At 44.7% G+C, this 23900-nt stretch overlaps 1 protein-coding gene across 4 annotated transcripts in view; it reads left to right on the top strand.

The window, feature by feature from the left end:
• The window catches only part of MAP3K3 (mitogen-activated protein kinase kinase kinase 3), a 59473-nt gene that overhangs the window by 27982 nt on the left and 7591 nt on the right, over positions 1-23900 (top strand). For 2 of the 4 annotated variants that reach the window (XM_065909400.1, XM_065909402.1), the window contains 5 exons: positions 1939-2052; positions 8744-8864; positions 18082-18215; positions 21894-21955; positions 23832-23899. In XM_065909400.1, the coding sequence (XP_065765472.1) occupies positions 1939-2052; positions 8744-8864; positions 18082-18215; positions 21894-21955; positions 23832-23899 (499 nt within the window). Of the gene's footprint in view, positions 1-1938; positions 2053-8743; positions 8865-18081; positions 18216-21893; positions 21968-23831; position 23900 lie in introns of all 4 variants that reach the window. The other 2 variants (XM_065909399.1, XM_065909401.1) reach the window with 1 other exon arrangement.

The raw sequence follows: 23900 nt of genomic DNA, 5'->3' as shown, positions 1-23900 counted from the left end.
AAAAATTGTAGCTTTTTTTTAAAGTTAAAATATACTCCAGTAATTTCTTTATCTTCTTGTATCTCCACCCAACACTAGCCCTTATTTATCCTTACTTTATGTATTAGTCAGAAATGAATTCTTTAATGTGATATGATCTGTAGAATTTCATCCCATTCCATGGGTGGTTTTGAACTTTTATTTTAAATACTGTTTTTTACTATTTGTTATTTCCTGGCCTAGGATTTAGAGTTCTCATTTCCTTGTATTATAAATTGGGAACTGCAGAAATTAATTGGATTTTTGCTTTGTGTTTGCCACAGATGTGTAAGATCTGACATTATTTAGGTCTTAAGGCATAGCATACTTCTGCATCTTTTAATACTAAGTACTCATAATATTTCAGAAAACTAAGATCATGGCATCTGGTCCCATCACTTCATGGCAAATAGATGGGGAAACAGTGAAAACAGTGGCTGACTTTATTTTTGGGGGCTCCAAAATCACTGCAGATGGTGATTGCAGCCATGAAATTAAAAGATGCTTACTCCTAGGAAGGAAAGTTGTGACCAACCTAGACAGCATATTAAAAAGCAGAGACATTACTTTGTCAACAAGGTTCGTCTAGTCAAGGCTATGGTTTTTCCAGTAGTCATGTATGGATGTGAGAGTTGAACTATAAAGAAAGCTGAGCACAGAAGAATTGATGCTTTTGAACTGTGGTGTTGGAGAAGACTCTTGAGAGTCCCTTGGACTGCAAACAGATCCATCCAGTCCACCCTAAAGGAGATCAGTCCTGAGTGTTCATTGGAAGGACTGATGTTGAAGCTGAAACTCCAGTATTTTGGCCGCCTAATGTGAAGAGCTGACTCATTGGAAAAGACCCTGATGCTGGGAAAGATTGAGGGCAGGAGAAGAAGGGGACGATAGAGAATGAGATGATTGGATGGCATCATCGACTTTCAATGGACGTGGGTTTGGGTAGACTCCGGCAGTTGACGATGGATAGGAAGGTCTGGCGTGCTGTGGTTCATGGGATTGCAAAGAGTCGGATAAGACTAAGCGACTGAACTGAACTCAGTATCTTCTGCTTTTTAATAGTGAATAAGATTTATCTATATCCTCGAGAATCTTCTCTTTAATACTTCAATGGAATGAAAACAGAGGAAGTCATTTTTGGTTCTAATTATGGATTTTGTTTTTAACCTTTAAACGTTAAGATATTAAACCCTTCTATGTGGTCTAAATTTGTGTTCTTACTTGAGTAATGTTTTCATCCTCAGCCCGCCCCCTCCTCCTCCTCAGCCTTTTCTGCTTATTTTGTTAACGTCAGCACAGAGTAGGGTGGGACACACTTCTACTGCTGGAGTTGGGAAGAAATATGGGGGCTAAAACTGTTTGGGACTTGATGCTTTGGAGTAGAGAGTATTTTGGGAGAGGAAGCTCTTCTCAGAAAATATCTTGAAATAAAGTACTAATGTGGTACAGCATGGATGAACTAAAAAATACTAAGCAAAGTGAAAGAAGTTGGATGCAAAAGACTATGAATTGAATCAAATATATATGAATTATGTGATTTCATTTATATGAAATGTCCAGGAAATGCAAATCTCTAGAGACAGAAAGTAGATTAGTGGTTCTCTGGGGTGAGAAGTAGAAAAGAGGAGTGACTGTGAATGGGCACAAGAGATCTTTTTAAAGTGGTGATAATGTTTTAAAATTGAATTGTGGTGATGGTTGCACAACTATGTCATTTTCCTAAAAATTATTAAATTTTACACTTAAATGAAAAAAAAGAGAAAATATCTCTATGGCTTCAGTTAGGTCTTTGAGGACTCCAGTGTATGTATTGAGATTGTTTTTCTCCAAATTTATTTTTAGTTTTTGTTTGTTTTGCTTATTTTTGCAGACTAAAGACATATTTTATATGATTTCCTTTTTCTGTGTCATGTGTCACAGCTCTCCATCCTGCTGAAGAATCAAGATGATCTTGACAAAGCAATTGACATTTTGGATAGAAGCTCAAGCATGAAAAGTCTTAGAATACTGTTGCTGTCCCAGGACAGAAACCATGTAAGTAGCCCCTGCCCTGGACTGACAGCTGAAAACACAGCTTGCTGTCCTTCAGGAGTTCACGTTCTTCCTTGACAGAGTTTTGTGTTCCACTGTCACCACTAAAGTGAGAACATAAGTGCAGTCCAGCCCACTGGGTCAGTGGCCAGCTAGCCTTCTACATTTGATTTTACTGCACAGCCAGATCATCAGTGTTAAAGTTGCAGCTAAAGGTTACTTGGCTGGTGGTGTGGGAGGAAGGAAAACATTGTATGATAAAGGAGAGAATTCTTTTTCTCTGTAGTTAATGTGGTTTTTTTTGTTTTTGTTTTTGTTTTTTTAAAAAAACTAGATTTGGACCCCAGCAAGGGAGATTTGCTTAGCGTGGGGGTGCTGATTAGCAAAGACTGTCAAGGATTTGAGACTGTCATGCTTTGTGAACCCAACTCCTACAACTCCTCAGCAACTGTGACTTTCCCTTGGGACACATAGAAAACACACTTTTCCCTTCTGTTCAGTGGGAAAAAGGCCATAGACTAAAGGGCCTCTTGTAAATTAGCATCTGCTGCCTTACCAAATGGCAACAATCTTAGGGGCCTTCAGAACTGAGGGATTTTTCCTTACACAGTTTCCTTTCCTAAAGAATCCCCAAGGGCCTACATTTCACAGGAATGCTTGTAATCTGTATCTGTCTTCTATTTGATTCCTCTACCAGTTTTCTTCACATACATGTTCCTGAAGGTTTCTTTGGTGTTCTTTCCTTTCCATGTGCTTGAAAACAGCCAACTGTGGACAGCTAACATTACTGCCTGAGAACTGTCGATGCCCTATACCGGACAGAATTTAGAGGGAATGGTGCTTTATTTTTAAAGAGACTTTAGAATGTCTGTTGATTAGGGAAAGACACAGAAGAATGTAGTTAGGAAGGCTTAGAATAAAGAAGATGTTTTCTAATAGTACAGAAGTGTCCTTGAGCATGAGGACTGGTCTTCTCTTTCCCAATGTCTTTTTTTTCTGGTTATGTTTTGGGAAGTATTCTGAAGTAAAATATAAACTTTATTACTTCATTTCTCTGTTCGAGTTACTTACCTTCTCCTTGCAGTCCCTTCTCATTGCCTGTCATGTGAGATTTAAATGTAGCCTATCTCCCAGAATTTTTCACTAACTGTCCTTCTTTCAGCTCCCCAGTCTCATCTTTCCAAGTTCTTCAGCATACTTCCCTTCTTCTACAGTTCTTTCTTCTTCCTTTTTGCCAGACCATGGTTGTCAGCCTTTTTTTTTGGTTCTAGCTTGATTTACCTGCTACAGTTTGGTCAGTATTTTTGACTGAGGACATATTGATTATTTCCCTTTCTTTTAGTCTTTGGATATAATTTGCACACTAGTTTATAGGTTCCTTAGTAATTGCCCCAAAGTTGTTGTGTATTTGTAAATTTTATCCCAAAAGATTGTAAGGTCCTTGAGAACTGGAGCTATATCTTGTTGTTCTGGAACCCATCTTCCTAAGAGAGCAACAGTGACAACTTGAAATGTTAGCAAGAGTCAAGTAGAGACCATATTTAGCAAACCCCTTCTTTACAGAAGAAGCTGGAGTTGAAATTTAATAACGTGATGGTTTAACTGGGAGCCACCAACCCTGATGGTGATCCCTCCACTCACCTGATGAGAAGCTTCAGACAACTGGTTCTATACGTTTGCCTCCGCATCCATCAAAGGGTGCACTCAGCTGCAGGTGCTGCTGCAGCACCCAGAGCTGTGTGAAAGATGACCATCTGATCTCTGACACTCAGGCATTACATTAAATGTTGCATGAAATAAATGCCATATTGACGCCTCTCTTTCTAAGGGTGTATATTTAAAAAATTATAAAGTCAGTGTAACTTACTGTAAAGTTAAAATAATAAAAAAGGATTGTCTTACATAATTCTAGCACCAAACACATTGATTGATTTTTGATATGTTTCTCTTTGGCCATATGTATACACACTTTAAGTGTTGTCATGGTGTTTATGCAGTTTTCTTATATAATTTTTCACTTATTGTCATGTACATTTTTCTGTTAATATACAGTCTTCATGATTATAATTTATAAGGATGCAGAAGTTCCTTGAGTGGACATACCATAATTTTATTCAGTAACCAGTTTTGCTACTGTTAGAATGCTTAAGCTGCTCCTATTTTTTGGCATTTATGAAGATCTACATTTAAGACTAACAGTAGTACTGGTGGTGATGAAATCTTTCCTTGGGGACTTCCTCAACTAGACTTCAGGCTTCTTTGTAAACAGAAGTATCATGATCCAAAATTGCTATGTGTTTAGGTGTCCTACCTTTAGAAGAGTGCTTCTCTGTTTATGTTGAAATATCACTGTTGTTCTTCTAGTTTCCAATCTGTCATAGACCAGTTCTTCTTTAAAAACACAAAAACTGAAAAGTGGAAAAATTAACTAGAGACATACAAAACACAAGCCCCCAGTTTTTGTTAGATTCAATAGGCATAAGTCACTATGCCAAATTATTACCAAAGTGTTTATTAGCAAGTTACTCTTCACATTTCAGTACTTAAATTGTAGAGGACTGGTTCACCACAGGTTGGAACCTGGCACCAGCCCTTAGATCACACTCTACATATACTTCTTCAGGACACCACATCACCCCAGTCTTCATCCCCTCTTGATGATCACTGTCAGCCACTTTGTTCCTATAGTTTCCTTCAGTTTTAGCAGCCTGTCACCTCATTAACCTTTTGTTACCATCTGAACCTTTACTTACCTTCTTATTCTTGTCTTTAAATGTATGGTCTCTTCTCTATGGATTCCTTTTTTATTGCTCTTTCTATGACAGATTTTAGCCTTTCCTCTGTCTTCATCCCTCAGCAAGGTGGATAGCCATACTCCTCCCATCACACCTGGCCAAAACCATGTCTTAGACTTCAGTATTGTTTTCACTTGAGAACACTTGGATTTTGGTAATCACAGAACTTCTCTTAGTCTGAGGAACCTTTCTCTAGCCTTGATTTTACTGCCATTTTAAGATACTTCACCACCTCCTTCAGTAGTTCTCATTGCCCTAGACCTCTGCCTTTGGCCATCAACTCTCAGCTGTTTGCTGTTACAGACTGCTTTTCTAAGTGTTTGTTTATCTAACTCTTAATTTATCTTTCTAAAGCTCTTGACGTTCTTATAAGTTTCCAGATTTTCCACCATCATAACGTAATCTCAAGCTCAACATTATCTTGTCACTTGTACATATGATAAAAACTAAATATCCAGGATAGTCTAAATGATAATTCTTTTTATTTTTCTAAGAATAATGGGGCAAGTGCAGGAAGTTAGAACTAAACTTGGTGGGCAGAATATCTTTAGTCTGGCCCCTGTTTAAAAATCATTACACATTTGGGAATTCCCTGGCAGTCTTGTGGTTAGGACTCCATGCTTTCACTGATGAGAGTGCGGGTTCAGTCCCGGGTCAGAGAATCAAGATCCCACAAGCCAGCAGCACTGCTATCAGATAAATAAAAATTATTACATTTTATGTGTCTAAGGTACTTTCTTTTCTCATTTGAATTTTGTGACTTTGAGGGATCCTGGTTATTGCTGGTCTATACCTAGGGAAACTGAGGCCTAGAGTGATTTGCCCTGGGTGAAGCAGGTAATAGTGACAGAGCCGGGCTAGAGCCCAGATGTTCTGACTGTAGTCCAGTACATACGAGACACCATCCAGGAAAAGGATCTTAGAATTATTGTAAGGTCCTTTATTATTAGGATTATTATAGTAGTCTTTGGAAATTACTGTAGTTTTGGAAAACCTCACCCAGGTTCTTCCACAGTTCGTTAGAAGCAGAACAGGAACTGTAATGTTGCCCATGAGGAAAATCTGTGAGATGTGTCATTTTCTCCCCCTTTTCTTCCTTTCTCAACTTAGAAGGGAACTGAGCTAAGAAAGGTCCAAGACAAGACAAATTTTTATGAAGTTGGGATCAGTTTTATACATGAACAGCCTAAAATGCCTGGAACTCTTTAGTCAGGAAAGGGAGCTGAAGCATACATACCTTTAGGCAAAGTCTGTGTAGCACTGAAGAGTGGGGACAATAAAAGCAGATTTATTCACCTCATCTCAATTTGAATGAACCCCTTGAATATGAGGATTATCAGAGAACAAAAAAGAAATAAGAATTTGTATAAGAAACATAAACATGTCATCCTTTCTTCAAGTTGTATAGCTTCAAAGCAGATTTTTTTCAGACTTTTAATAAATTTATGTGTGTTAAAAGCTGTGAATTTATTAAATAATCTGGATGCTTCCACAGTGATCATAACTATCACGGTCTTTCATGCAAATGTCTCTTGGTGCCACCATTGAAACAGAGGACCGCTGAGATCCAGAGAGCCACTTCTCAGCTCACGTTTCCATGAACCAAACTAAACCAAACACATGGATACCCCTTTTTTTCTCTCTGCATCATTGAGTTCAACTGCTCCTTTTGTCTGATACCACCAAATCTTTTATCAAGATAATTTGTGGGTCACCTTTTATAATCTTTTTTTTTTTTTCTGATCTCTTAGTTTCCAGTGACTGCAGTCTTTGTGCACATGGTTCCCTGGTGATATTTCATGTTGTTTGTGTCGGCCACAGCACACTGCTACCCACAGAGTCTTTCAGTGAGGTTTTCACAAAATGGTTGTATGCCTTCTATTTGCTGTCTCTAGAATGTTCTGCCATCTACACACTTTGCACCCATTGGGACTCCTTTCACTCTCTACAGGCACTTTTATTTTTTCCTAGTCCCACCTTCCTCCTTCTCTTTCCCACTTCTAGATCTTATTTGAGGTTCCTTGAGTCCTTGCATCAACCTCATTTTTGTTTACCTTGTCATTATCTTGTCATTCTCAAAATCAGGGTTTTCCGAACTTGACCGAATATTACCAACACTTGGGGGAGATTTTAAAAATACCAGTCCTTGGGCCTTACCCCCAGAGAATCTGCTGCAGTTGGTCTGAGGTGTCAAAAACCCCACAGGCAGTTCTGCTGGGTAGATGGGGCTGAGAACTACTGCCTTAAACCAAATATGACTCACCTCCCAGGACCTCGCTGCTCTGAGTGTGGTTCATGTACCACCTCATCAACATCACCTGAAAGCTGGTCAGAAATGCAGATCCTCAATCTCACCCCAGACCTCCTGAATCAGAATCTTGCATTTGAACAAGGTCCCAGGCGATTTGTGTGCACGTAGCAATGTGAGAAGCCCTGCTCAGAAACCTTCGCTGATTCCCTTCATCTGTTTTCCAACTTGGTGCCACAGTCAGCCTTTCCTCTTAGAAACCTGTGCTTGTACCGGCTATTGAACTTCATTTCCTGTCTCAGCTTTTAGATTTGAAAATTGAGAGATTAGAATTTATATTCTTTGGTAATTTCAGATTGTGTTGCCAAGATGTATGAGTTCCCACTCTGCGTCAGGCCCTGTCCCAGCAGGTGTCCTTGAGGTGCTCAGCACAGCTCTTCTCTGTCTGACTGCAGGGCTGTAGCCTTTGCGTGCCCCTCACTGACCTGCTTCCCCAGCGTGTGGCTTTGATTGTTTTTTCCTTTCTGACCCTTGGCAGAGAGCTATTGCACATCGGAGGCTTCAGCAAGAACACTCACTTCCCCTTGGTTCTGACTTCCCGTTAGAGCAGGACAGTGTGTCAGGACAGCCGGCATGTGATCAGGTCTGGCACGGGGAGACCAGAGTCGGCTGCTTGGCAGCTGGACCTCCCCCTGAGTGCGCGCAGGAAGCGTTTTTCCTGGAGGACAGGCTAGAGTTTGTTTTGGTTGCACTTTTTTTTTTCCTTATGGGAGGTGTGTGTAAGAGAGAGAGAGAGAAAAAGAGAAACAAGTAGAAATTTTGACCCAAGTTATTTATAAATTCTGAGCTCCCACTCTCCATAGTGCTCTCCTTAATTATGAGCACAACCTGACATCACTTGCTCCCCTTCAGGCATCAGTTGTAAACTTCCTCATGCAGGGCTCCCCTTTTTTGCTTTGTTTTCTCTATAGGGCTCACCTTGTGGCCTAACTGAGTCAGTGCAAAGTGGGGTGGATGTAGCAAGGCTGCTGACCCTGTCCTGAAGTCCTTGACCTCGGGCAGCATGGTACCTGTGATAGTCTTTCTGAGATGAACACAGTCCCAAGATGGTTCACATGTAAGCTCCAGGAAGATGAAGTAGCCAAGCTCATTGTACCCTCATTTTCAGGGAGCAATGATGATGAGGGAAGAAGAAGCATATCACATTATTTTTAAAATGTTTTATCAACCAGAGTTTTTGGTACAGAGGTGGCCATCATTTTCCATGCTGAACCCCCACACAACAGGTGATCTTGCTGCTGAGATAATCTGCTTTTCCTGCTATTCTACCCAACCCTTCAGAGAGTTTTATGAGAGGATATGTACAGCTGTTTTCTGTTTGGCACATTACTACAGGAATGCCTGGTATTCCTGTGTGTCTAGGTCGTCACCTATTCCATTGGAGCACTGGGTATCGGTGCCCTCTATCAGTGAAACTGTAAAATGAATTGAGCAGATAGCAGTGGGCCACATCTGATTGAGGAGTGAGGTTTGAGGGAAAGCTGCGAAGCTCATGCACTGAAGGCATGAAGGTGGCTGAGAGCATGCTGCGGGAGGACCTTTCTCAGCCTGCCTCCTTAGTGAGCTCAGCCTTTTTCCTCTTGTCTTGCAGACCAGCTCCTCTCCCCACTCCGGGGTGTCCAGGCAAGTGCGAATCAAAGCTTCCCAGTCTGCGGGAGATGTAAATACCATCTACCAGCCCCCTGAGTCCAGGGGCAGGCACCTCTCTGTCAGTGAGTATCTCATCCCTTTTTTTCCTCTTACCTATCTGGCTATTTTTTTTAATATTCTTTTAAAAAATAATTATTAATTAAAAAACAATCATCAAACATTATTGACTGCTACGCTGTTTGGAATAATCTTCCATGCCTTCCTTTGGGGAAGAGAGAGAGTGATATGATTGGGATGGAGTCCTAACCCTTATGCTGTCATGCTGTGGTGGGGTAATCAGGTCCTTTTCAACAGCCCCGAAAAAGTGATCTCAAACATCTGCTTGACGACCTTCAGTGGCAGTGGACCCTCACTTCTGACCATACTTTCCCCAAAAGACTGGGAACTTGTGGAGTTAGAAGTCAGGTCCAAGTTTGAGTTTTGATATCAAGCCTCTTGCTTATGGTTCCTGAGGAGTTCTGATACTTCATGAAAGATGCAGACCAACAAAACTACTGGAGTGTCTAAGTTGTCTGGGAGGACAGGAGACTATTGACGTAGTATATACAGTTGGCTCATTAGTAAGAAACATATGTAGCTGCTGCCAGGCCTTCCTGGGAAAGAAATCTAAATCAGATCTGTGCATTATACCAGGCAGTCCAGTTTTGCTTTGGATCCCTTTTTCCACATTTGAGGAAAAAGCTCTCTTTTTGAATTGTGCAGTTTGTTTTAAGGGGGAAGTCTGGCCTCGTCAGCATCTGCATTGAGGTTGCTGCCCTGATGTTGCTGGAACCCCTGCTGCTGTCCATACAGGTTCTCTCTGGGCAGGTAGAATTGCATCAAACTGAACTGCTCTCTGGAGATCTGAAGCTGAGCTGGCGGCATGGCGGGGTGGGGTGGGGGGCTGCATTCTGAGCATCAGTCCTGTCATGGAGCTTGTGTGGGAATGAGAAGCCTCCCCAGGGAGCAGCAGAAAGATTGTGCTGCTGAGGCACTGACTCTGCCTCACTGAGTAATTTCTGGAGCCCGAGCAAGCCCTGGTAGTAAGTGTTGCCAAACTGGAAGTCCGTATATGCATTTCATGTTTCCCTAGCCTTGTGGATGATTGGTGGGTATGTTTACAGTAAACTGGTTGAGGGGAGAGCCAGCACCCCAGCAGGGAGACCTTATCCAGAGCATCTCTGGCCCTGGAATCCAGGTGTCCTGGAACCTGGGTATCTCTGCTAGTTTGGCCTCTGTTCTAGAGCCCTTGTAGAGACCAAGGGGCTGGAGCGGGGCAGCGCTGCTCCTTTGTGGAGGAAGCAGTGAGTACTGATGTTGGGCAGTGACCTGGCCTCCTGCTCCTAAGCAAGTGCCTGTGACGTGTGTGGAGATGGGGGCTACATGGTTGGCCATTGTCGTAGGGACCCCATTTGGAATTTCCTTGTCTGAGAGTGCTGAGGAGTAAAATTTCTACAAATGAGTTCCTGTCTATATAAAGAATGGGCAACACAGCCTCCCATCATGCACAGATCCTGGGTTCCTCCCTTCAGCCAGCACTGTATCTCAGGCTCTAGGCTGGTGTGGGGGCTATAGTGGAGGCACCTGGAAGGCCGAGGGTGGTGTGGGGACACACAGGAGGCAGAACCAGCTCCACCCAGGACTTTGCTTTCACAAAAGAGAGGGAACATCAGAGATGACAGATGAGGGGAAGATTTACTGAATGTGAAATGTGGACAGATATTTTGGGCACAGAAAGGAGCATCTGCCAGGCACGATCACCAAAGAAGATGGTGACTTCTGAGAACACCGGATGGTTCTGGATTATGAGAGAGACTCGTAAAGCTGGGATGTGGCAGAGGCTATGTCTGACGAGAATGACCTGGGACGTGCACCCAGTATGAGCTGGAATTTTAGAGGTTATGGAGGATTTCCATAGGCCAGGATGACAGGAGAGGGCATTTCAGTGATCTGCTGGTGGAGAGCCCACATACCCTTCTGACTGGGCTGATGTATTTGAAGGAGAAATAGAGACAGCTGAGAAAGGATGTCTGCCGTGACCAAGGAGCCTCAACTGCACATGGACTCGCTCTGTAGGCCTTGGGCAAACACTGGGAGTGGTGACCCCTGGTACCCATCTCTATTCTAACGCTTATCACATTATCTTATGGTATCTCTCTCCCTGTCAAACTGCATTTTTACTCATTTATTCATTTAGGAAATAATTACCTGGAATATCTGCTGTGTGCCAGAATCATGGAAATCAAAGCACAGTTCCTGTCCCTGCGGCCCTTACATACCTGTAGAAGGTCATGTGTCACTTGTCGTGATGTGATTCATCTCTAATTATAGGCTCTGACCAAAAGGTGTGTGGTGGTGTGAGCACGTATAACAGAAGGATGTGACCTGATTTCAGGGCCAGTGAAGCCTTAGGCTGTGACCTAGAGCATGAATGGGAGTTATTCAAAAGGACAGGGAGGAGAGTTCCTGGCTTCCCTTGCTGAGGCCTTTTGTAAAGGGGAGTGCCATGTATTTCAGAAACAGAGGGAAGCCCTGAGGGCTGGAGAGCTGAGAACAGGGCTGAGGAGGAGGGGCCGAGGCTGAGGATGGGGGGCAGAGCCCTGAGGACTGGCAGGTAGATTTCGGTCCTAAGTGAAGAGGAATGGGTGACGTATTCGGAGTTTTATTTTGAAAAGATTTCTCTAGCTACACAAGGGTTGAACCGATCCAAGGGGGCAAGCATGGCTCCAAGGGAAAGGCGTATTAGCCTGTGTGGTGGCCCATGCGAAAGAAGACAGAAACGCGGGTTAGACTAGTGACGGTAGGTAAAGAGGAAGGACCAGGTGGGTCTGAGACGTTTAGAAGGTAAAGCCTTTAGAACATGGGGGAGATGTTGGGAGGTCCCTGAGATCCGTTTAGGATCTGCAAGGTCAGAACTGTTTTCATGATAATACTAAGACATCGATCGGCTTTTCACTCATTCTCTCACAAATAGAGGAATTTTCCAGAGGTCACCTGCTTGGGGTAATGTCATTGCTCTGTGGCTAACGGAATGTGTGCCTGTGTATCAGTGTGTTTTAAACTTTTTGACCCTAATTTCTAATACAGTGAATATCAATTGGTTATAACCCCCATAAATAAAAGATCTTCGGTGTCCTCAATTTTAGAAGTGAAAAAGGGTTCTAAGATCAGAAGGGTTAAGAACCACTGTGGTATTGGATTGCATTTTCAGGTGTTGATAGAGCAGGGTGGTAAGTTACTGGTTTATGGATCTGGCAATGCGTTTTACCAAGACAGAGATTAGAAATGAGCCTGGTTTCAGGTGCTGAGAAGGGCATGAAATTTTAGGCAGGTTGAATTGGAGATAGATTTGAGTCAGCTAAGAGAAGACAGCAGATGAGCAGCTAACTCTGCAAATCTCTAGCTCAGAGGGGAGAAAACCAGCGGTAAGAGGAGATGGATGTTGTCAAGTTGAAGTCTTGGGTCCAGATGAGAGTTTCTAAACAGACTCTAGAGTGAGAAGAGAAGAGGGCCTAGAACTGAGCCTTAGAGATCCAGACAGTGGCCAGTTAGAGGGGGATAAACCTGTGGAGGACATAGGAAAGGAGTGACCAGAGAAGCAAGAGGGAGAGGATGCCAGGGTGGGAAGGAGGCCCTCCTGGCGCTAGCCAGGTTGGAAAAGGACCGACTTAGAGGAAAAACTTGGCGTCTGCATCCACACGTCTGATTGCTTGCTCTGCTGCTATGGGGTAGGGCCTTCTGGAAGAGAAGGAAACAGAAAGAGAGGAGTTAAGGTTTAAGCGTGAGGAATAGGAGAAGTCCTAGCCATGCAAATAGGGTCAAATGAGAAGCCTTAGTGATGCAACCCCCACCAACAGGAGGGGCTCTTGGCCTGCCTTCCCCACCAACATTATCATACCTGTGCTATTGAGCGGAAGACTGAACATGCAGGTCATTCAGCTCCCACTGCAGCATTTTCAATAATGAGGAAGTGCAGCAAAGCCCAACCCAATTTGAGACAACTTTCTTTATTTGAGATTAGTCCTTATTTTGAGTTGAGCTTCTGCCTTCTCTCACTTTACCCATTGGCTCTAGTAGTGCTCTCTTGAGCAGCACAGATAACATCTTTCATATGACAGTTTTTCAGATGCTTGAAACCAGCTATCATGTTCACCTTTGGTTTTTTCCCATCATAATATACATACCTTGAATTCCAGTTTTTTTCAATCCAGTTAGCTTAAAAAAAAAAACAAAAAAACAAACCACTCAAACCAAAAATAAAACCTACTAGATAGTATGTTAACCCAAAAGAGAGACCCCTGGGGAAGATCTCCAGACAAGGCAAATGGAATTTCCCTATGTGAATATCCCCTTCTTTGTGTCCTTGCCTCTGGAGATTCTACCCACCTTTGAAACTGAAAGCTCGAGCACTGTTTCTTCCATAATATGTCAGGCGATGCCCTCAAGTAAAGGACCCATCCCTGCCACATCTGACTCTAATTTTCCTAGCACATCTTAAGTGCCTTTGTCTCTGTTCTCATTCCATCTTGCTCCTCTTCTTGCCACTGCAACTTGCAGTGGGCAAGCCAGATTGCAACCCCTCAGGAATGGGTAGCTGATGAGTAGAGGCAATCAGTTCTTTTTCAAAGGGTTGAAAAAGAAAAAAAAGAGGTGGGCTAGTGGCTTAAGGGAGTGGCAGAAATAAGGTCAGGCTATTTTTAGGCTAGAGATCTGAGCTTGTTTATGAAGGGAGGCACAGAGACAGCTGAAGAGGAGATTGGAGGAGGTAAAGAGGGGACCCTAGGAAGGGGACCCTCCTGCTGGGAGTCAACGGGGGAGTCCAGGCAGAGGGCTTATAGTGCCTGGATAAGGAGGAAGGCAGCCTGCGTCCTCAGAGAGGAGAGGTGGAGAAACAGGAGTGTTGAAAGGATGAGGTGCCTTCTAGTGACACCTGGACAGTAATGAGTTAGAGAACTGCACAGTGCGGACCTCCAGCCCTGGTACAGATCTGCAGGAGTGAACTGCAGAGGTGGTGACCACAAACACAGAGACAAAACGGTCAGCTTCCTTCGCTTCCACAGGTTTTTTCTCCCTGCTTAAAATTCTGCAATACTAGATGAGACCAGAAACGGTGTAGTGGCAGTAGCAACTTCAAAATAAAACGGGAGGTTTGAAAGTTGAAACAGGATGTTCTCAGGGTCTTATGGGATGACAATATCGAGAAGCTCTGTTCTGTACAGCCTGGTCTAGTGTGAGGAAATGGGGATATATTGGTTAAGATTTTCCATTGATGAAGAAAAAAAAGATTGGATTCCTCCCCTCATCAGCCCCCCAAGAGAGGACCGGGTTTAGAGAAAATAGTTGATGGCCAAAAACAGCTATCTCTTTCTACTTGTAGTGACCTGCACATTAACACTGACCCAAAGCCCTAGAACTCCCTGTGGAGGCAACTTCCTGACTGCATCAGCTTCCTGACAGGAGTCTCCTATGAGAAGGGCTCAAGTCTGGGAGCCTCTCTTTCAGCTTTGAGTCAAAGAACAGAGCAAAAGACTCAGCCATATCCTGGGGTATGAGTTTTGCTCCAGCTCTGCTGCCCTGGATCAAGGAGGAATGTGGCCAGCCGGTAGCGTGAACCCCTGTGTAGAGAGGCTTCGTGGGAAGCTACGGCCACCCTGAACACAGGATTATCAGTCCGTTCTTTTGCTTCAGCTGGTGATGACAGGAGCCCCCTTGACATCAGGGGCCTGATGAGGCTAGAGCAGGAGCAGGCTGGAGTGCCAGGGGAGGGTGGCCCAGGGAAGCCACTCTCCCTGCTGTGCCCGCTGGGACTGGGTTGACTGTATCCGGCATGGCACTGTGCTCATGCTGCCTGGCTCGCTGCGGTCCAGCTGGTAAACACAGGAGCATCAATGAGTCTCTGCGGTCAGTATCTTGTCCTGCTCTGGTCCCTGTCTCACTCATCCTCAGCAGTTATTGTGTGTGTCATTAGCCCCTGATTTCTGAAATGAAGATAAAAACAAAACTGAAAATGCCCTGGAGCAGTTCTGCCAACTCCTGATTTTTCCATTCGCTTCCTCTGATAGCCATTGGTTTGGGGAGACTTCCCTTTCCTGCCCCAAGCTGTGGGCCTGTGCACAATAGCCCCTGGCCCACTGCCCATCAGATAACAAGGCTGGCTCTCGGCAAGCAGCAATGTGTATTGGAAAAAGTGAAAGTCTCTGGCTGGAAATAAAAGCTCAGAAACCCTCTGCTGTTTTCCCCCAGCCCCTCCTGGGTCTGTAGTGCTGTCTTCGTGTGAGCTAGTCCCATCCCACCTGCAGAACCAGGGGAGAGTTCAGTGGTAGCTGGTGGAGGAGAGAGAATGGGTGTCGAGGGGCCATGGATCTTTTGTCCCAGGAGGTCTCACCCTAGACACTCTGTGTGACAGACTGAGGGTACTTCAGCCTGTCTTGGGATAGTTTGGACCAATGTGTGGGATTTCATCAGTACGTAAGAGTTTTTCTTTCTCTCTAATCATAAGAGACATCTTTTGTTTTAGGTCAAATATGTAATACCTTTTCACTCCAGAATATATTGGTCAGGGTTGAGTTGCACAGAACAGAATCCACTCTGACTAGTTTCAGGAAGAAGGCATTTAAAGCACATTCTGGCTTATAAATCACAAAGAGTGAGAAACAGACTCAATAAGTCTAAAAATGCTACAGAGCTTCTCTTCCTCCTATAATGAGGAAACCACCAGATCCAGAATCAGGGCCCCTCTGTTCTGTCCACACACCACTTACATGGGGATCCCTGCACCTGTGTCTTGACATCAGGAAAACTGGGAACCACAGGTGAGGCCTCTACTGATGCTACAGCAGAAAAACCAAGGCTTCTGGGACTGTGCCCAGAAACAGCAGGAATTTCAGGAAGCCATCTAAGTCTACACAAGTGCATCAACTGGCTGAACCTCAAGGAGGTCTTAGAATTAATAGCTTCTAGCTGACTAACTCGGAGAAGGCAATGGCACCCCACTCCAGTACTCTTGCCTGGAAAATCCCATGGACGGAGGGGCCTGGTGGGCTGCAGCCCTTGGGATTGCTAAGAGTCGGACATGACTGAGTGACTTCCCTTTCACTTTTCACTTTTGTGCATTGGAGAAGGAAGTGGCAACCCACTCCAGTGTTCTTGCCTGGAGGATCCCAGGGAGCGGGGAGCCTGGTGGGCTGCTGTCTGTGGGGTCGCACAGTGTCGGACACGACTGACGCGACGGAGCAACTGCAGCCGATGAACTTCTGAGGCACAGGAAGGCCCACTGGAATGGCATCATGTGTTGTGAGTCTAACCCGTTGCCTCCTCCACACAATGAAGGAAGCAAATGGGACTCTAGCATGTGGGTGTGTACCGGTGCTGGCCACATTTCATTTATAATTTCCAAAAAAGGCAATAAGGTAGAGAGTTCTTCCCATTTTCATAAGTGAGGAAATTTAGGTGAGAGTTTAAATCATTCAGCTAATGAGTGACAAAGCCTGCTCTGAACCTCTGCACATCTGATTTTCAAGCTTAGGCTTTTCTCACTATATCTTGCTTACCTCTTGAGGTTGCTTCTGCTGCTGACAAATTGTTGCCAACATAGGGATTGGATTTCCACAGGACTTGTGGGCTACTAGAATGTTATCCAAGGCCGGAAGTGGGAAGCAGGCCCTTGACTAATGTTTGTAAGCCAAGTGTTAAAAATGTGAACTGTGCTTTGGGGCATGGTAAGGCTTAAGAAAGCCATCTTTTTTCCATGGTTACATTGGAATTTTATGGTACAGTGGGGAGGGAAATGGCCGGCTGCCTGGATCTTTGCCATCTGACCCTCTGAAAAATGGAGTAGCTTTCTTATTCCCATTTGATTTCCTCTTACGTCCATCTTGTTGTTGCCTTTGAGCCCTCCTTTGGCATCTTGCATCCAGTTTACAAGTGACCCTGGACAGAACAGCTTGGAATCTGAGTGACATAAAATTTGGCCCTGTGTTTCTCTTGTGCTGTCAAGGAATCCCCATATTAGCCTCGCTCCTGCTCCTTGCAGAAAGGCAGTCGCGTTCCCCCATGGGTGGAATCTCCCCAACTCCTCTGTTTGGATTGCTTCTGGGGAATGTATGGCCTGGCCAGCTTGGGGAGAAGTTTTGCTTTCCATCTCTGTGTTGAATGGTATGCCTGCCCTTTCTGGAAGTAAATTACAGTCCCAAACTGTACTGGGAGTCACAAAGGCTGTTTGCTGGCTGCAGCACCACCGTTGAGTCACTATATGACTTCGGGCCTTGGCTTCCCCTTCTGCACACAGTGGATAAACATAGTGCACCTTCACTGTAGGAGTGTTGTGAGAACTAAAGGCAAAGTAACAGGATAGAAAAGAAAAGGAGGACTTTCCTGATGGTCTAGTGGTTAAGACTGTGCATTCACTACAGGTTATGTGGGTTTGATCCCTTGTCAGGAAACCAAGATCCCACATGCTGTGCGGGTGACCAGAAAAAAAAAAGAAAGAAAATGACTGATTTCTTTGCTCTGTTAGTTGATGGCACAGTATCTCTAAATTTCTACTCTGAGCAGCATCAATTTCTGCCAGGGCTTAGAAAGCTTGAGCAGACTCTTTCTTCCATGGGTTGTTTGAGATCATTTGAAAGGCATGGTTTAGACACTGCCTTATCTCAGAATTTGTAGCTGTGAGTGAGGTGTTGAAAGTGGAAATCCAGCATAATTCTACACATGTTTTCAGAGCAGTTTGGTTTCTAGTCTCTGCTTTAGAGTCAAGTGGGGAAGCCAGGTTACCAAGAGTCTCAGGTGCTTCCCATCTGAGATAACTAATCCAGGTGGTTCTTGGAGAGAGTGTGAGTTGATGCCTCCAACAAGAGATTGGAATACCAACTCCTCTTGGTGGTGAATTCATTACAATATCTTCCCTACAAACTGAATGATCCATATATTCTGAATGAGTGACTTTGTGTAGAAGAATGAAGGAATCACTTGTTTGAAGGACGTTGAAAATAGTAGTTTTAAACTCCTCAAAGACTGTCTTTCAAAGAGCAAGCCTACCACCATTCTTTGACTTTTCTCTTAAGGAGTTTTCTTCCTTCTTGGGGTCCTTGGATTAGGGGGAGAAGCTGCCTGGTTCAGGAAGTTTCCCTCAACCCCAGCACTTTGCTAGGAGGAGGCCCGCCCTCTCTTCCAGGATGTTCAGAGAGCCAAATGGGCTCTCCACCACCAAGCAGATGCTGGATCCAAGCTGGCCTCGTGTCTGCTCCTCTCAGGCTGTGGGTCGTGGGCTCTCCCATCAAGGATCTTGTTTCTGTGCTCTAGGCTCCCAGAACCCCGGCCGAAGCTCGCCTCCCCCTGGCTATGTGCCCGAGCGGCAGCAGCGCATCGCCCGGCAGGGCTCCTACACCAGCATCAACAGCGAGGGCGAGTTCATACCCGAGACCAGCGAGCAGTGTGTGAGTATAGTCTGGCTTATATATAGAGGGTGTGTGTCTTGGGAGGTGTCAGACCAAGGTTATAATGGGGGTTCCTCAGTGGGCATGGTGTGCAAGTGAGGGACTTGAGTCCCATCCAGTAGCTCTTTTGTAAACCAGGCCTGCCCAGGTATGGATATTTCCTTTCTAAGGGCCAAATATCAATTTCTACCAAAGACAGGGCTTCCCTGATAGCTCAGTTGGTGAAGAATTCACCTGCAATGCAGGAGACCCCTGCATTCGAACCCCAGGTGCGATTCCTGGATCAGGAAGATCCACTGAAGAAGGGATAGGCTACCCACTCCAGTATTCTTGGGCTTCCCTTGTGACTCAGCTGGTAAAGAATCCACTTGAAATGTGGGAGACCTGGGTTTGATCCCTGGGTTGAGAAGATCCGCTAGAGAAGGGAACGGCTACCCACTCCAGTATTCTGGCCTGGAAAATCCCATGAACTGTATAGTCCATGGGGTCGCAAAGAGTCAGATACGACTGAGCGACTTCACTTTCACCAAGGACAGGATCTAAGCTACCTCGCCTCCTCAGTGCTAGACATGCGTTTGACAGCTTTTCCCTCCTCTGGTCCTCTCACTGGTCTCACACAAACTGCAGAAACCACCCTGCTGTTTGTGTGCTTCCTTTCAGCAGTTTTAACATATGACCAGTCCTAAACACACATTTTTTTTTTTTCCTTTTCCATCAGCCAGCTTTTAGTTTTGCTATTGCTTTATGAAAGGTAGGGAGTATACCAGTCCAGAGTAGGACTGGCTACTTTGGGTGAACTTTTATGATAGTAGACAACTATATTAGTTATCTGTTGCTATATAAAACAACCACAGGCTTAGCAGCACAAACAGCAGACATTTATTATTTTACAGTTTCCTGGGGTCTAAGATCCAGGCATGACTTCGTTGGGTTCTCTGCTCAGGGTCGCACAAGGCTGCAATCAAATGTCAGCCAGGCTGTATTTCTTCCTGAAGCTTGGGGTTCCGTTCTAGGTCCACATGGTTGTTGGTCAGTGTCTTGTGGTTGTAGCATTGTGGCCCCTGTTTTCTTGCTGGCTGTCAGCCAGGGGCCCCTCTGAGCTCTTGGAAGCCACCTGCAGTTCCCTGCGGTGTGGCCCTCTCACTTCCAGGCTACCAGGAGAGTCTCTTGCTCCAGTCTGCAAAGATGGAGTCTCACGTAGTATAACACAGTTAGGGGAATGAATGTCCTATCCACTTTGCCATGGTCTGTCGACTAGAAGCGAATTACAAGTTCTACCTATACTCAGGTGAGGCAGTTATGAAAGATTGTGACTCACTGAGGGGAGCGGAGTTGGGGGGTCATCTTAGGGTGTGTTCACCACAGTATCTTACCCATTTTGATGGCTGGCTTTTTAAACTTGTGGCTCACTTGATGAAAATGTCACTTTGGCTTAGTGAACTCAGCAAGAATGAGATCTCTGGCTTCATTCTGAAGTTTTTTCAGTGAGCTTGCTTTGATTGCAAAGAAAAAGATACGTCTTCTAAACTTTTGGAATTTGATCTTCAAAGGGGAAATGTCTTAAAACTAAAAGCATCCCGTAGAAGGCCAGCACCAACACATGGGGGGTTTTACCAAAAAAACCGATTCTTACAACTTTTCCTAAAACTGATTCTTATGACTTTTCCAGCATTGTTTCACTTGTACAGGCTATGAGAAGCAGTTTTACATTGCTTCTGCTCTCTTCTGTAGTCCTGCCTTCCAGATAAATTGATGTTTAGAACAGTGACCTAGAGTACTTTTATCTATAGAGTCCCCTCTTGGTTATCTTACTGACCATCCTTTCCTTTTTCTCTAACCAGAGTGCTTCCAGACATCAGCTGTACGAGGGGTAACTTGGGTATAAAACCTCAGAGGTTGTTAATGAGTTTGGTTGCCTTTGCTCTCTATCCTTCCCCATGGTCCTATATCCTGGTCCTTTTACTTCTTTATGTTACCTTCATGGCCCTGGAAGGCATGGGAGTATTAGACTTGTAGTGAGGAGAGGCCTTTAGGAAGACCATGGAAGGTGGTAGCAGGGCAATGACTAGGTCCTTCCTCAGTGCCTGTGTCTTTAGTGGAAAATTGCTGCTGGTAATGGGCCATTCAAGATAAATCTACTCAACAGAGACCAAAACAGCATGGTATGTAGTGAAAGAATATCCAACTGGGACTTTCTTGAAAAGTGGAACTAAGAGAAGTTTGTTTTATTTTTTCTTTAATCAGATTTGAGTAATGGCTGCATCTATTTGCTAATTTTCAGAATGAACAAAGCATGGTTCAGGCTAGGTTTTTTTTTTTTTTGGCTTGATTTTTATAACAGAATTTTGCTAATGCAACGTAACTTCCTTCCCTTTGACTTCTGCAGCACTGTCATAAAGAGGGTGTTTTTTTTTTTGGCTGAGCAGCATATGGGATAATAGTTCCATTGGGGATCGAACCCATGCCCCTTGCAGCGAAAGCACCGAGTCTCAACCACGAGACCACCAGGGCAAGTCCCTAAAAGAGGGTCCTTTTAAAAAAAAAAACAAACAACAAAAAACAAAAACAGAAACCTTCACAGGGTTCAGTGTGTTTTCCAATGGCCTCTCTTGAACCTTTGGTATTCTTCCTCCTTCATCACACCTGTCATGTTGTTATTCTTGCTCATTTTCTCTTCTGTTATCTGATCTAACTTTGCCAAATATGTACTTTCTGGATTGGGAGCAATTCTTTCCCGTGTTGGTTTTATCCACTTGGGGAAATCCTATCTCCTTAGCAAGATTTGGGGGATTTTACTTTGCAATTAGTTTGCCTTGATTGGCAGTTTAAAAAAAATCACATGACAATATACGGGTGAAATTATAGGTGAAATGGTCTCCAGCATTAAATGGGAAGAGATCATTTGACTTGGAAACCAATTTTATAAAAGTTGTTCATGGATTTTCATAGTTCTGATACTCTGCTTCCCTATGTAATGCTTGACTTTGGATCTCAGATAATGAATTCTTTAACAGTGAACACTACACCCCACCCCCAGGCAAAATGAAGGGAGATCAGTTGGAGAAAAGGCTAATCTGAAGGCTTTTTGTTACTGCATTTGACCAAGAGCCAGAGAAACATTTCAACTCACATAGATACCTGTTGGCCCTGCCTGAGAACCAGGAACTGGGAAACTTGTATTCTGTGTCAGTTGTGCACTGACTTGTTTCATGACTTCAGACAATACTCCTCCCCTTTCCAGACCTGCGGTGGCTCATCTGTGAAACGAGGACACTCCTTGTCTTTGTAAATTATAAATTGTGGAGTATTTACACTCCATACACAGAAGTATCACCTTCCTGCCCACACACACTGGAAGCCTCTGCAGGGTAGTACCGTCTCCAGCACCAGGCTTCAGCTTTCACAAGCCAAGAAAATGCCAACCAGAGAAGCAGCGTCTCTGCTTTGCTCTCCTGGCAGAGCGCCTTGGGATGCCAGCCAGGCATTTTTCTCACTCCTGGAAACTTGCCTTTCAGACTGTGGGGGAGAACGGTACCTGCCTAACCATTCTTCCCACTGCCCAGGCAGAGAAAGGGCACTTTCATATTTTGGGGGGAAAAAAAAGGACCTTTTGCTGGTCTTGGCTGGGTACCTGGCTCGGGCTGGGGCTGGGGCTTTACTGTATACCTTGCCTTGCAGATGCTGGATCCTCTGAGCAGTGCTGAAAACTCCTTGTCAGGAAGCTGCCAGTCCTTGGACAGGTCAGCAGACAGGTATGGGACTGTGGCTGGTTCGGGAGTTGGTACACAGGCATTTTTGGAACTGATGAGCTGAGGAAATAGAGTTAGCTAGTGTGTGTGTCCCTGAACTAGACACTGGTCTGCAGGCCCATGGCTAGAACCTCATGCTTTTGGAGAGAAACCTCTCGCTAGCGTTCCGAGCCCTCTCCTTAATTTTCCAAGGAGAGTGTTCTGTTTGTGTAATTAGATGGATGTAATAGGTCATGTAGCAGCTCACAGGGATAAATGCTTGCTCCGTTGTTTCCAGCACTTTTTATGTGTTTTGACTTCCCACATAATACATGCTGCCCTTGGCCTCATTGTACCCCTGGCCTCATTGCTGAGGTCTGGACTGAGAAGCAGTGGACCTTCAGTGTTTTGGGGACAAAATTGAATTATCACCTGTAGGTTTACTTTCATTTTTTTCTTTTCTCCAAGTATTTCTGGTGGAATAAGAAACTGGGGTCTAAAAACCTGAAAACAAAATAATCCAGACTGCCTAGCTTACCACACTGCCCACTTGATGTGTAATCTTACGCACCAGCTGTGTTCTTATTACACTTTGGGAGGGAACAAGTGCTGTCCTTTACACACCCCACAGTCTGTGGAGCTGGTTCGTCAGTCAGCAGGGGTGTTTAGAGATGGCTTTGGCACTGATCCAGCCAGTCTCTCTCCTTGACCTCATCATGCCCAGGAACACATTTTGACCATGTCTGGCTTGGCTTAGGGCTGTGGTCAGAGGCTACCGAACAGTTTGGAGGATTTTCTTCTCTTTGTGGAACTGATTAATTGCTCACACGGGTAATCACCTTGTGACCCTGGCCAGATCTGTACTGTGTCTCTTCTAACAGACCTGTGCTCTGGTGAGTGTGGTCTCCCTCCAGGCGTCATAGAACACAGTCACAGTTGCTGTTGGCATCCAATTTGCAGCCTTATTTTAGACTTTCCAAGCAGAAGAGCAAGAAGGCACTGGTAAAAGTGCCAGAGTTGTTACTGTGAACTGAGAGCTCTTCCAGGACAGGGACTGACTATGGCTTTGAACTCTCTTCTGAGTTTTGTGGCCACGCTGGTGGGGGCGGGGAGGTGTGGGGCAGGACCACAGAAAGTCTGGTAGTTGGGAAGTAGAGGACAGTTCCTGTACCACTGCCTTGAGAGTTTCTGAGTTTTGAGCTTCTCCAAAGGCACTCACACATGAGGGAAAAGAACCATTCAGGTGGATGCTTGTAAAGATGACTCTCTTGATTCTTGAGTTTTTCCTCTGGCCCTCCAGTGGTTTGTTTTCATCTCCTTGGGAGTCAGACTCAGTGACCTGGACTTACTTCCTTGGGGCCCAGCATAACCGAAGGTCAGAGCTTTCATCTTCCCTTCATGGGACCTGGAGCCATTAGACCCAACCCCACCAAATATTAGTCGAATAGCTTTGGACAAGTCCATTAACCTCTCTGTTCCTCAGTTTTCCATATCTCTAAGAGGGAATAGTGGTGATTAGTCTGAAAGGAAGATCCTGGATGTTATTACTGTTTTTATGACTGCCCTGAGCAAGGGATCATTCGCAGTTCTTCTGTTCCCAGAGTGGGAGGAAAGGGTAAGATCCAGCACTCTGCCCCACTGTGGAAGTCGGGAGCACTGGAGGGCCTCATTATGCAGGGTCCTGTCAGCTGTGGGCCTCAGACTAGTGAAGGGAAAGTAGGAAGCTTAGGAAAGGTCTGCTTCTCTTGAACTCTGCTTCCTACCATATAATGACATGTGTGGGAAGGAGTTAGAAAAAGCAGTGTGTCTGGGTATCCTGCCCTCTGACCTGGTGAGCTGCTTTGGAGGGACCCTGAAGTCTGCTGTGTGATTCATTTTGTTTTTCTAGCCCATCCTTCCGGAAATCACGAATGTCCCGAGCCCAGAGCTTCCCAGACAACAGACAGGAATTCTCGGG

Source organism: Muntiacus reevesi, chromosome 18 (genome assembly GCF_963930625.1).
Source record: "Muntiacus reevesi chromosome 18, mMunRee1.1, whole genome shotgun sequence".
NCBI classification, from domain to species: Eukaryota; Metazoa; Chordata; class Mammalia; order Artiodactyla; family Cervidae; genus Muntiacus; species Muntiacus reevesi.
The sequence above is the reverse complement of the archived record's forward strand: the minus strand, read 5'-3'. Positions and strand labels throughout refer to the sequence as shown.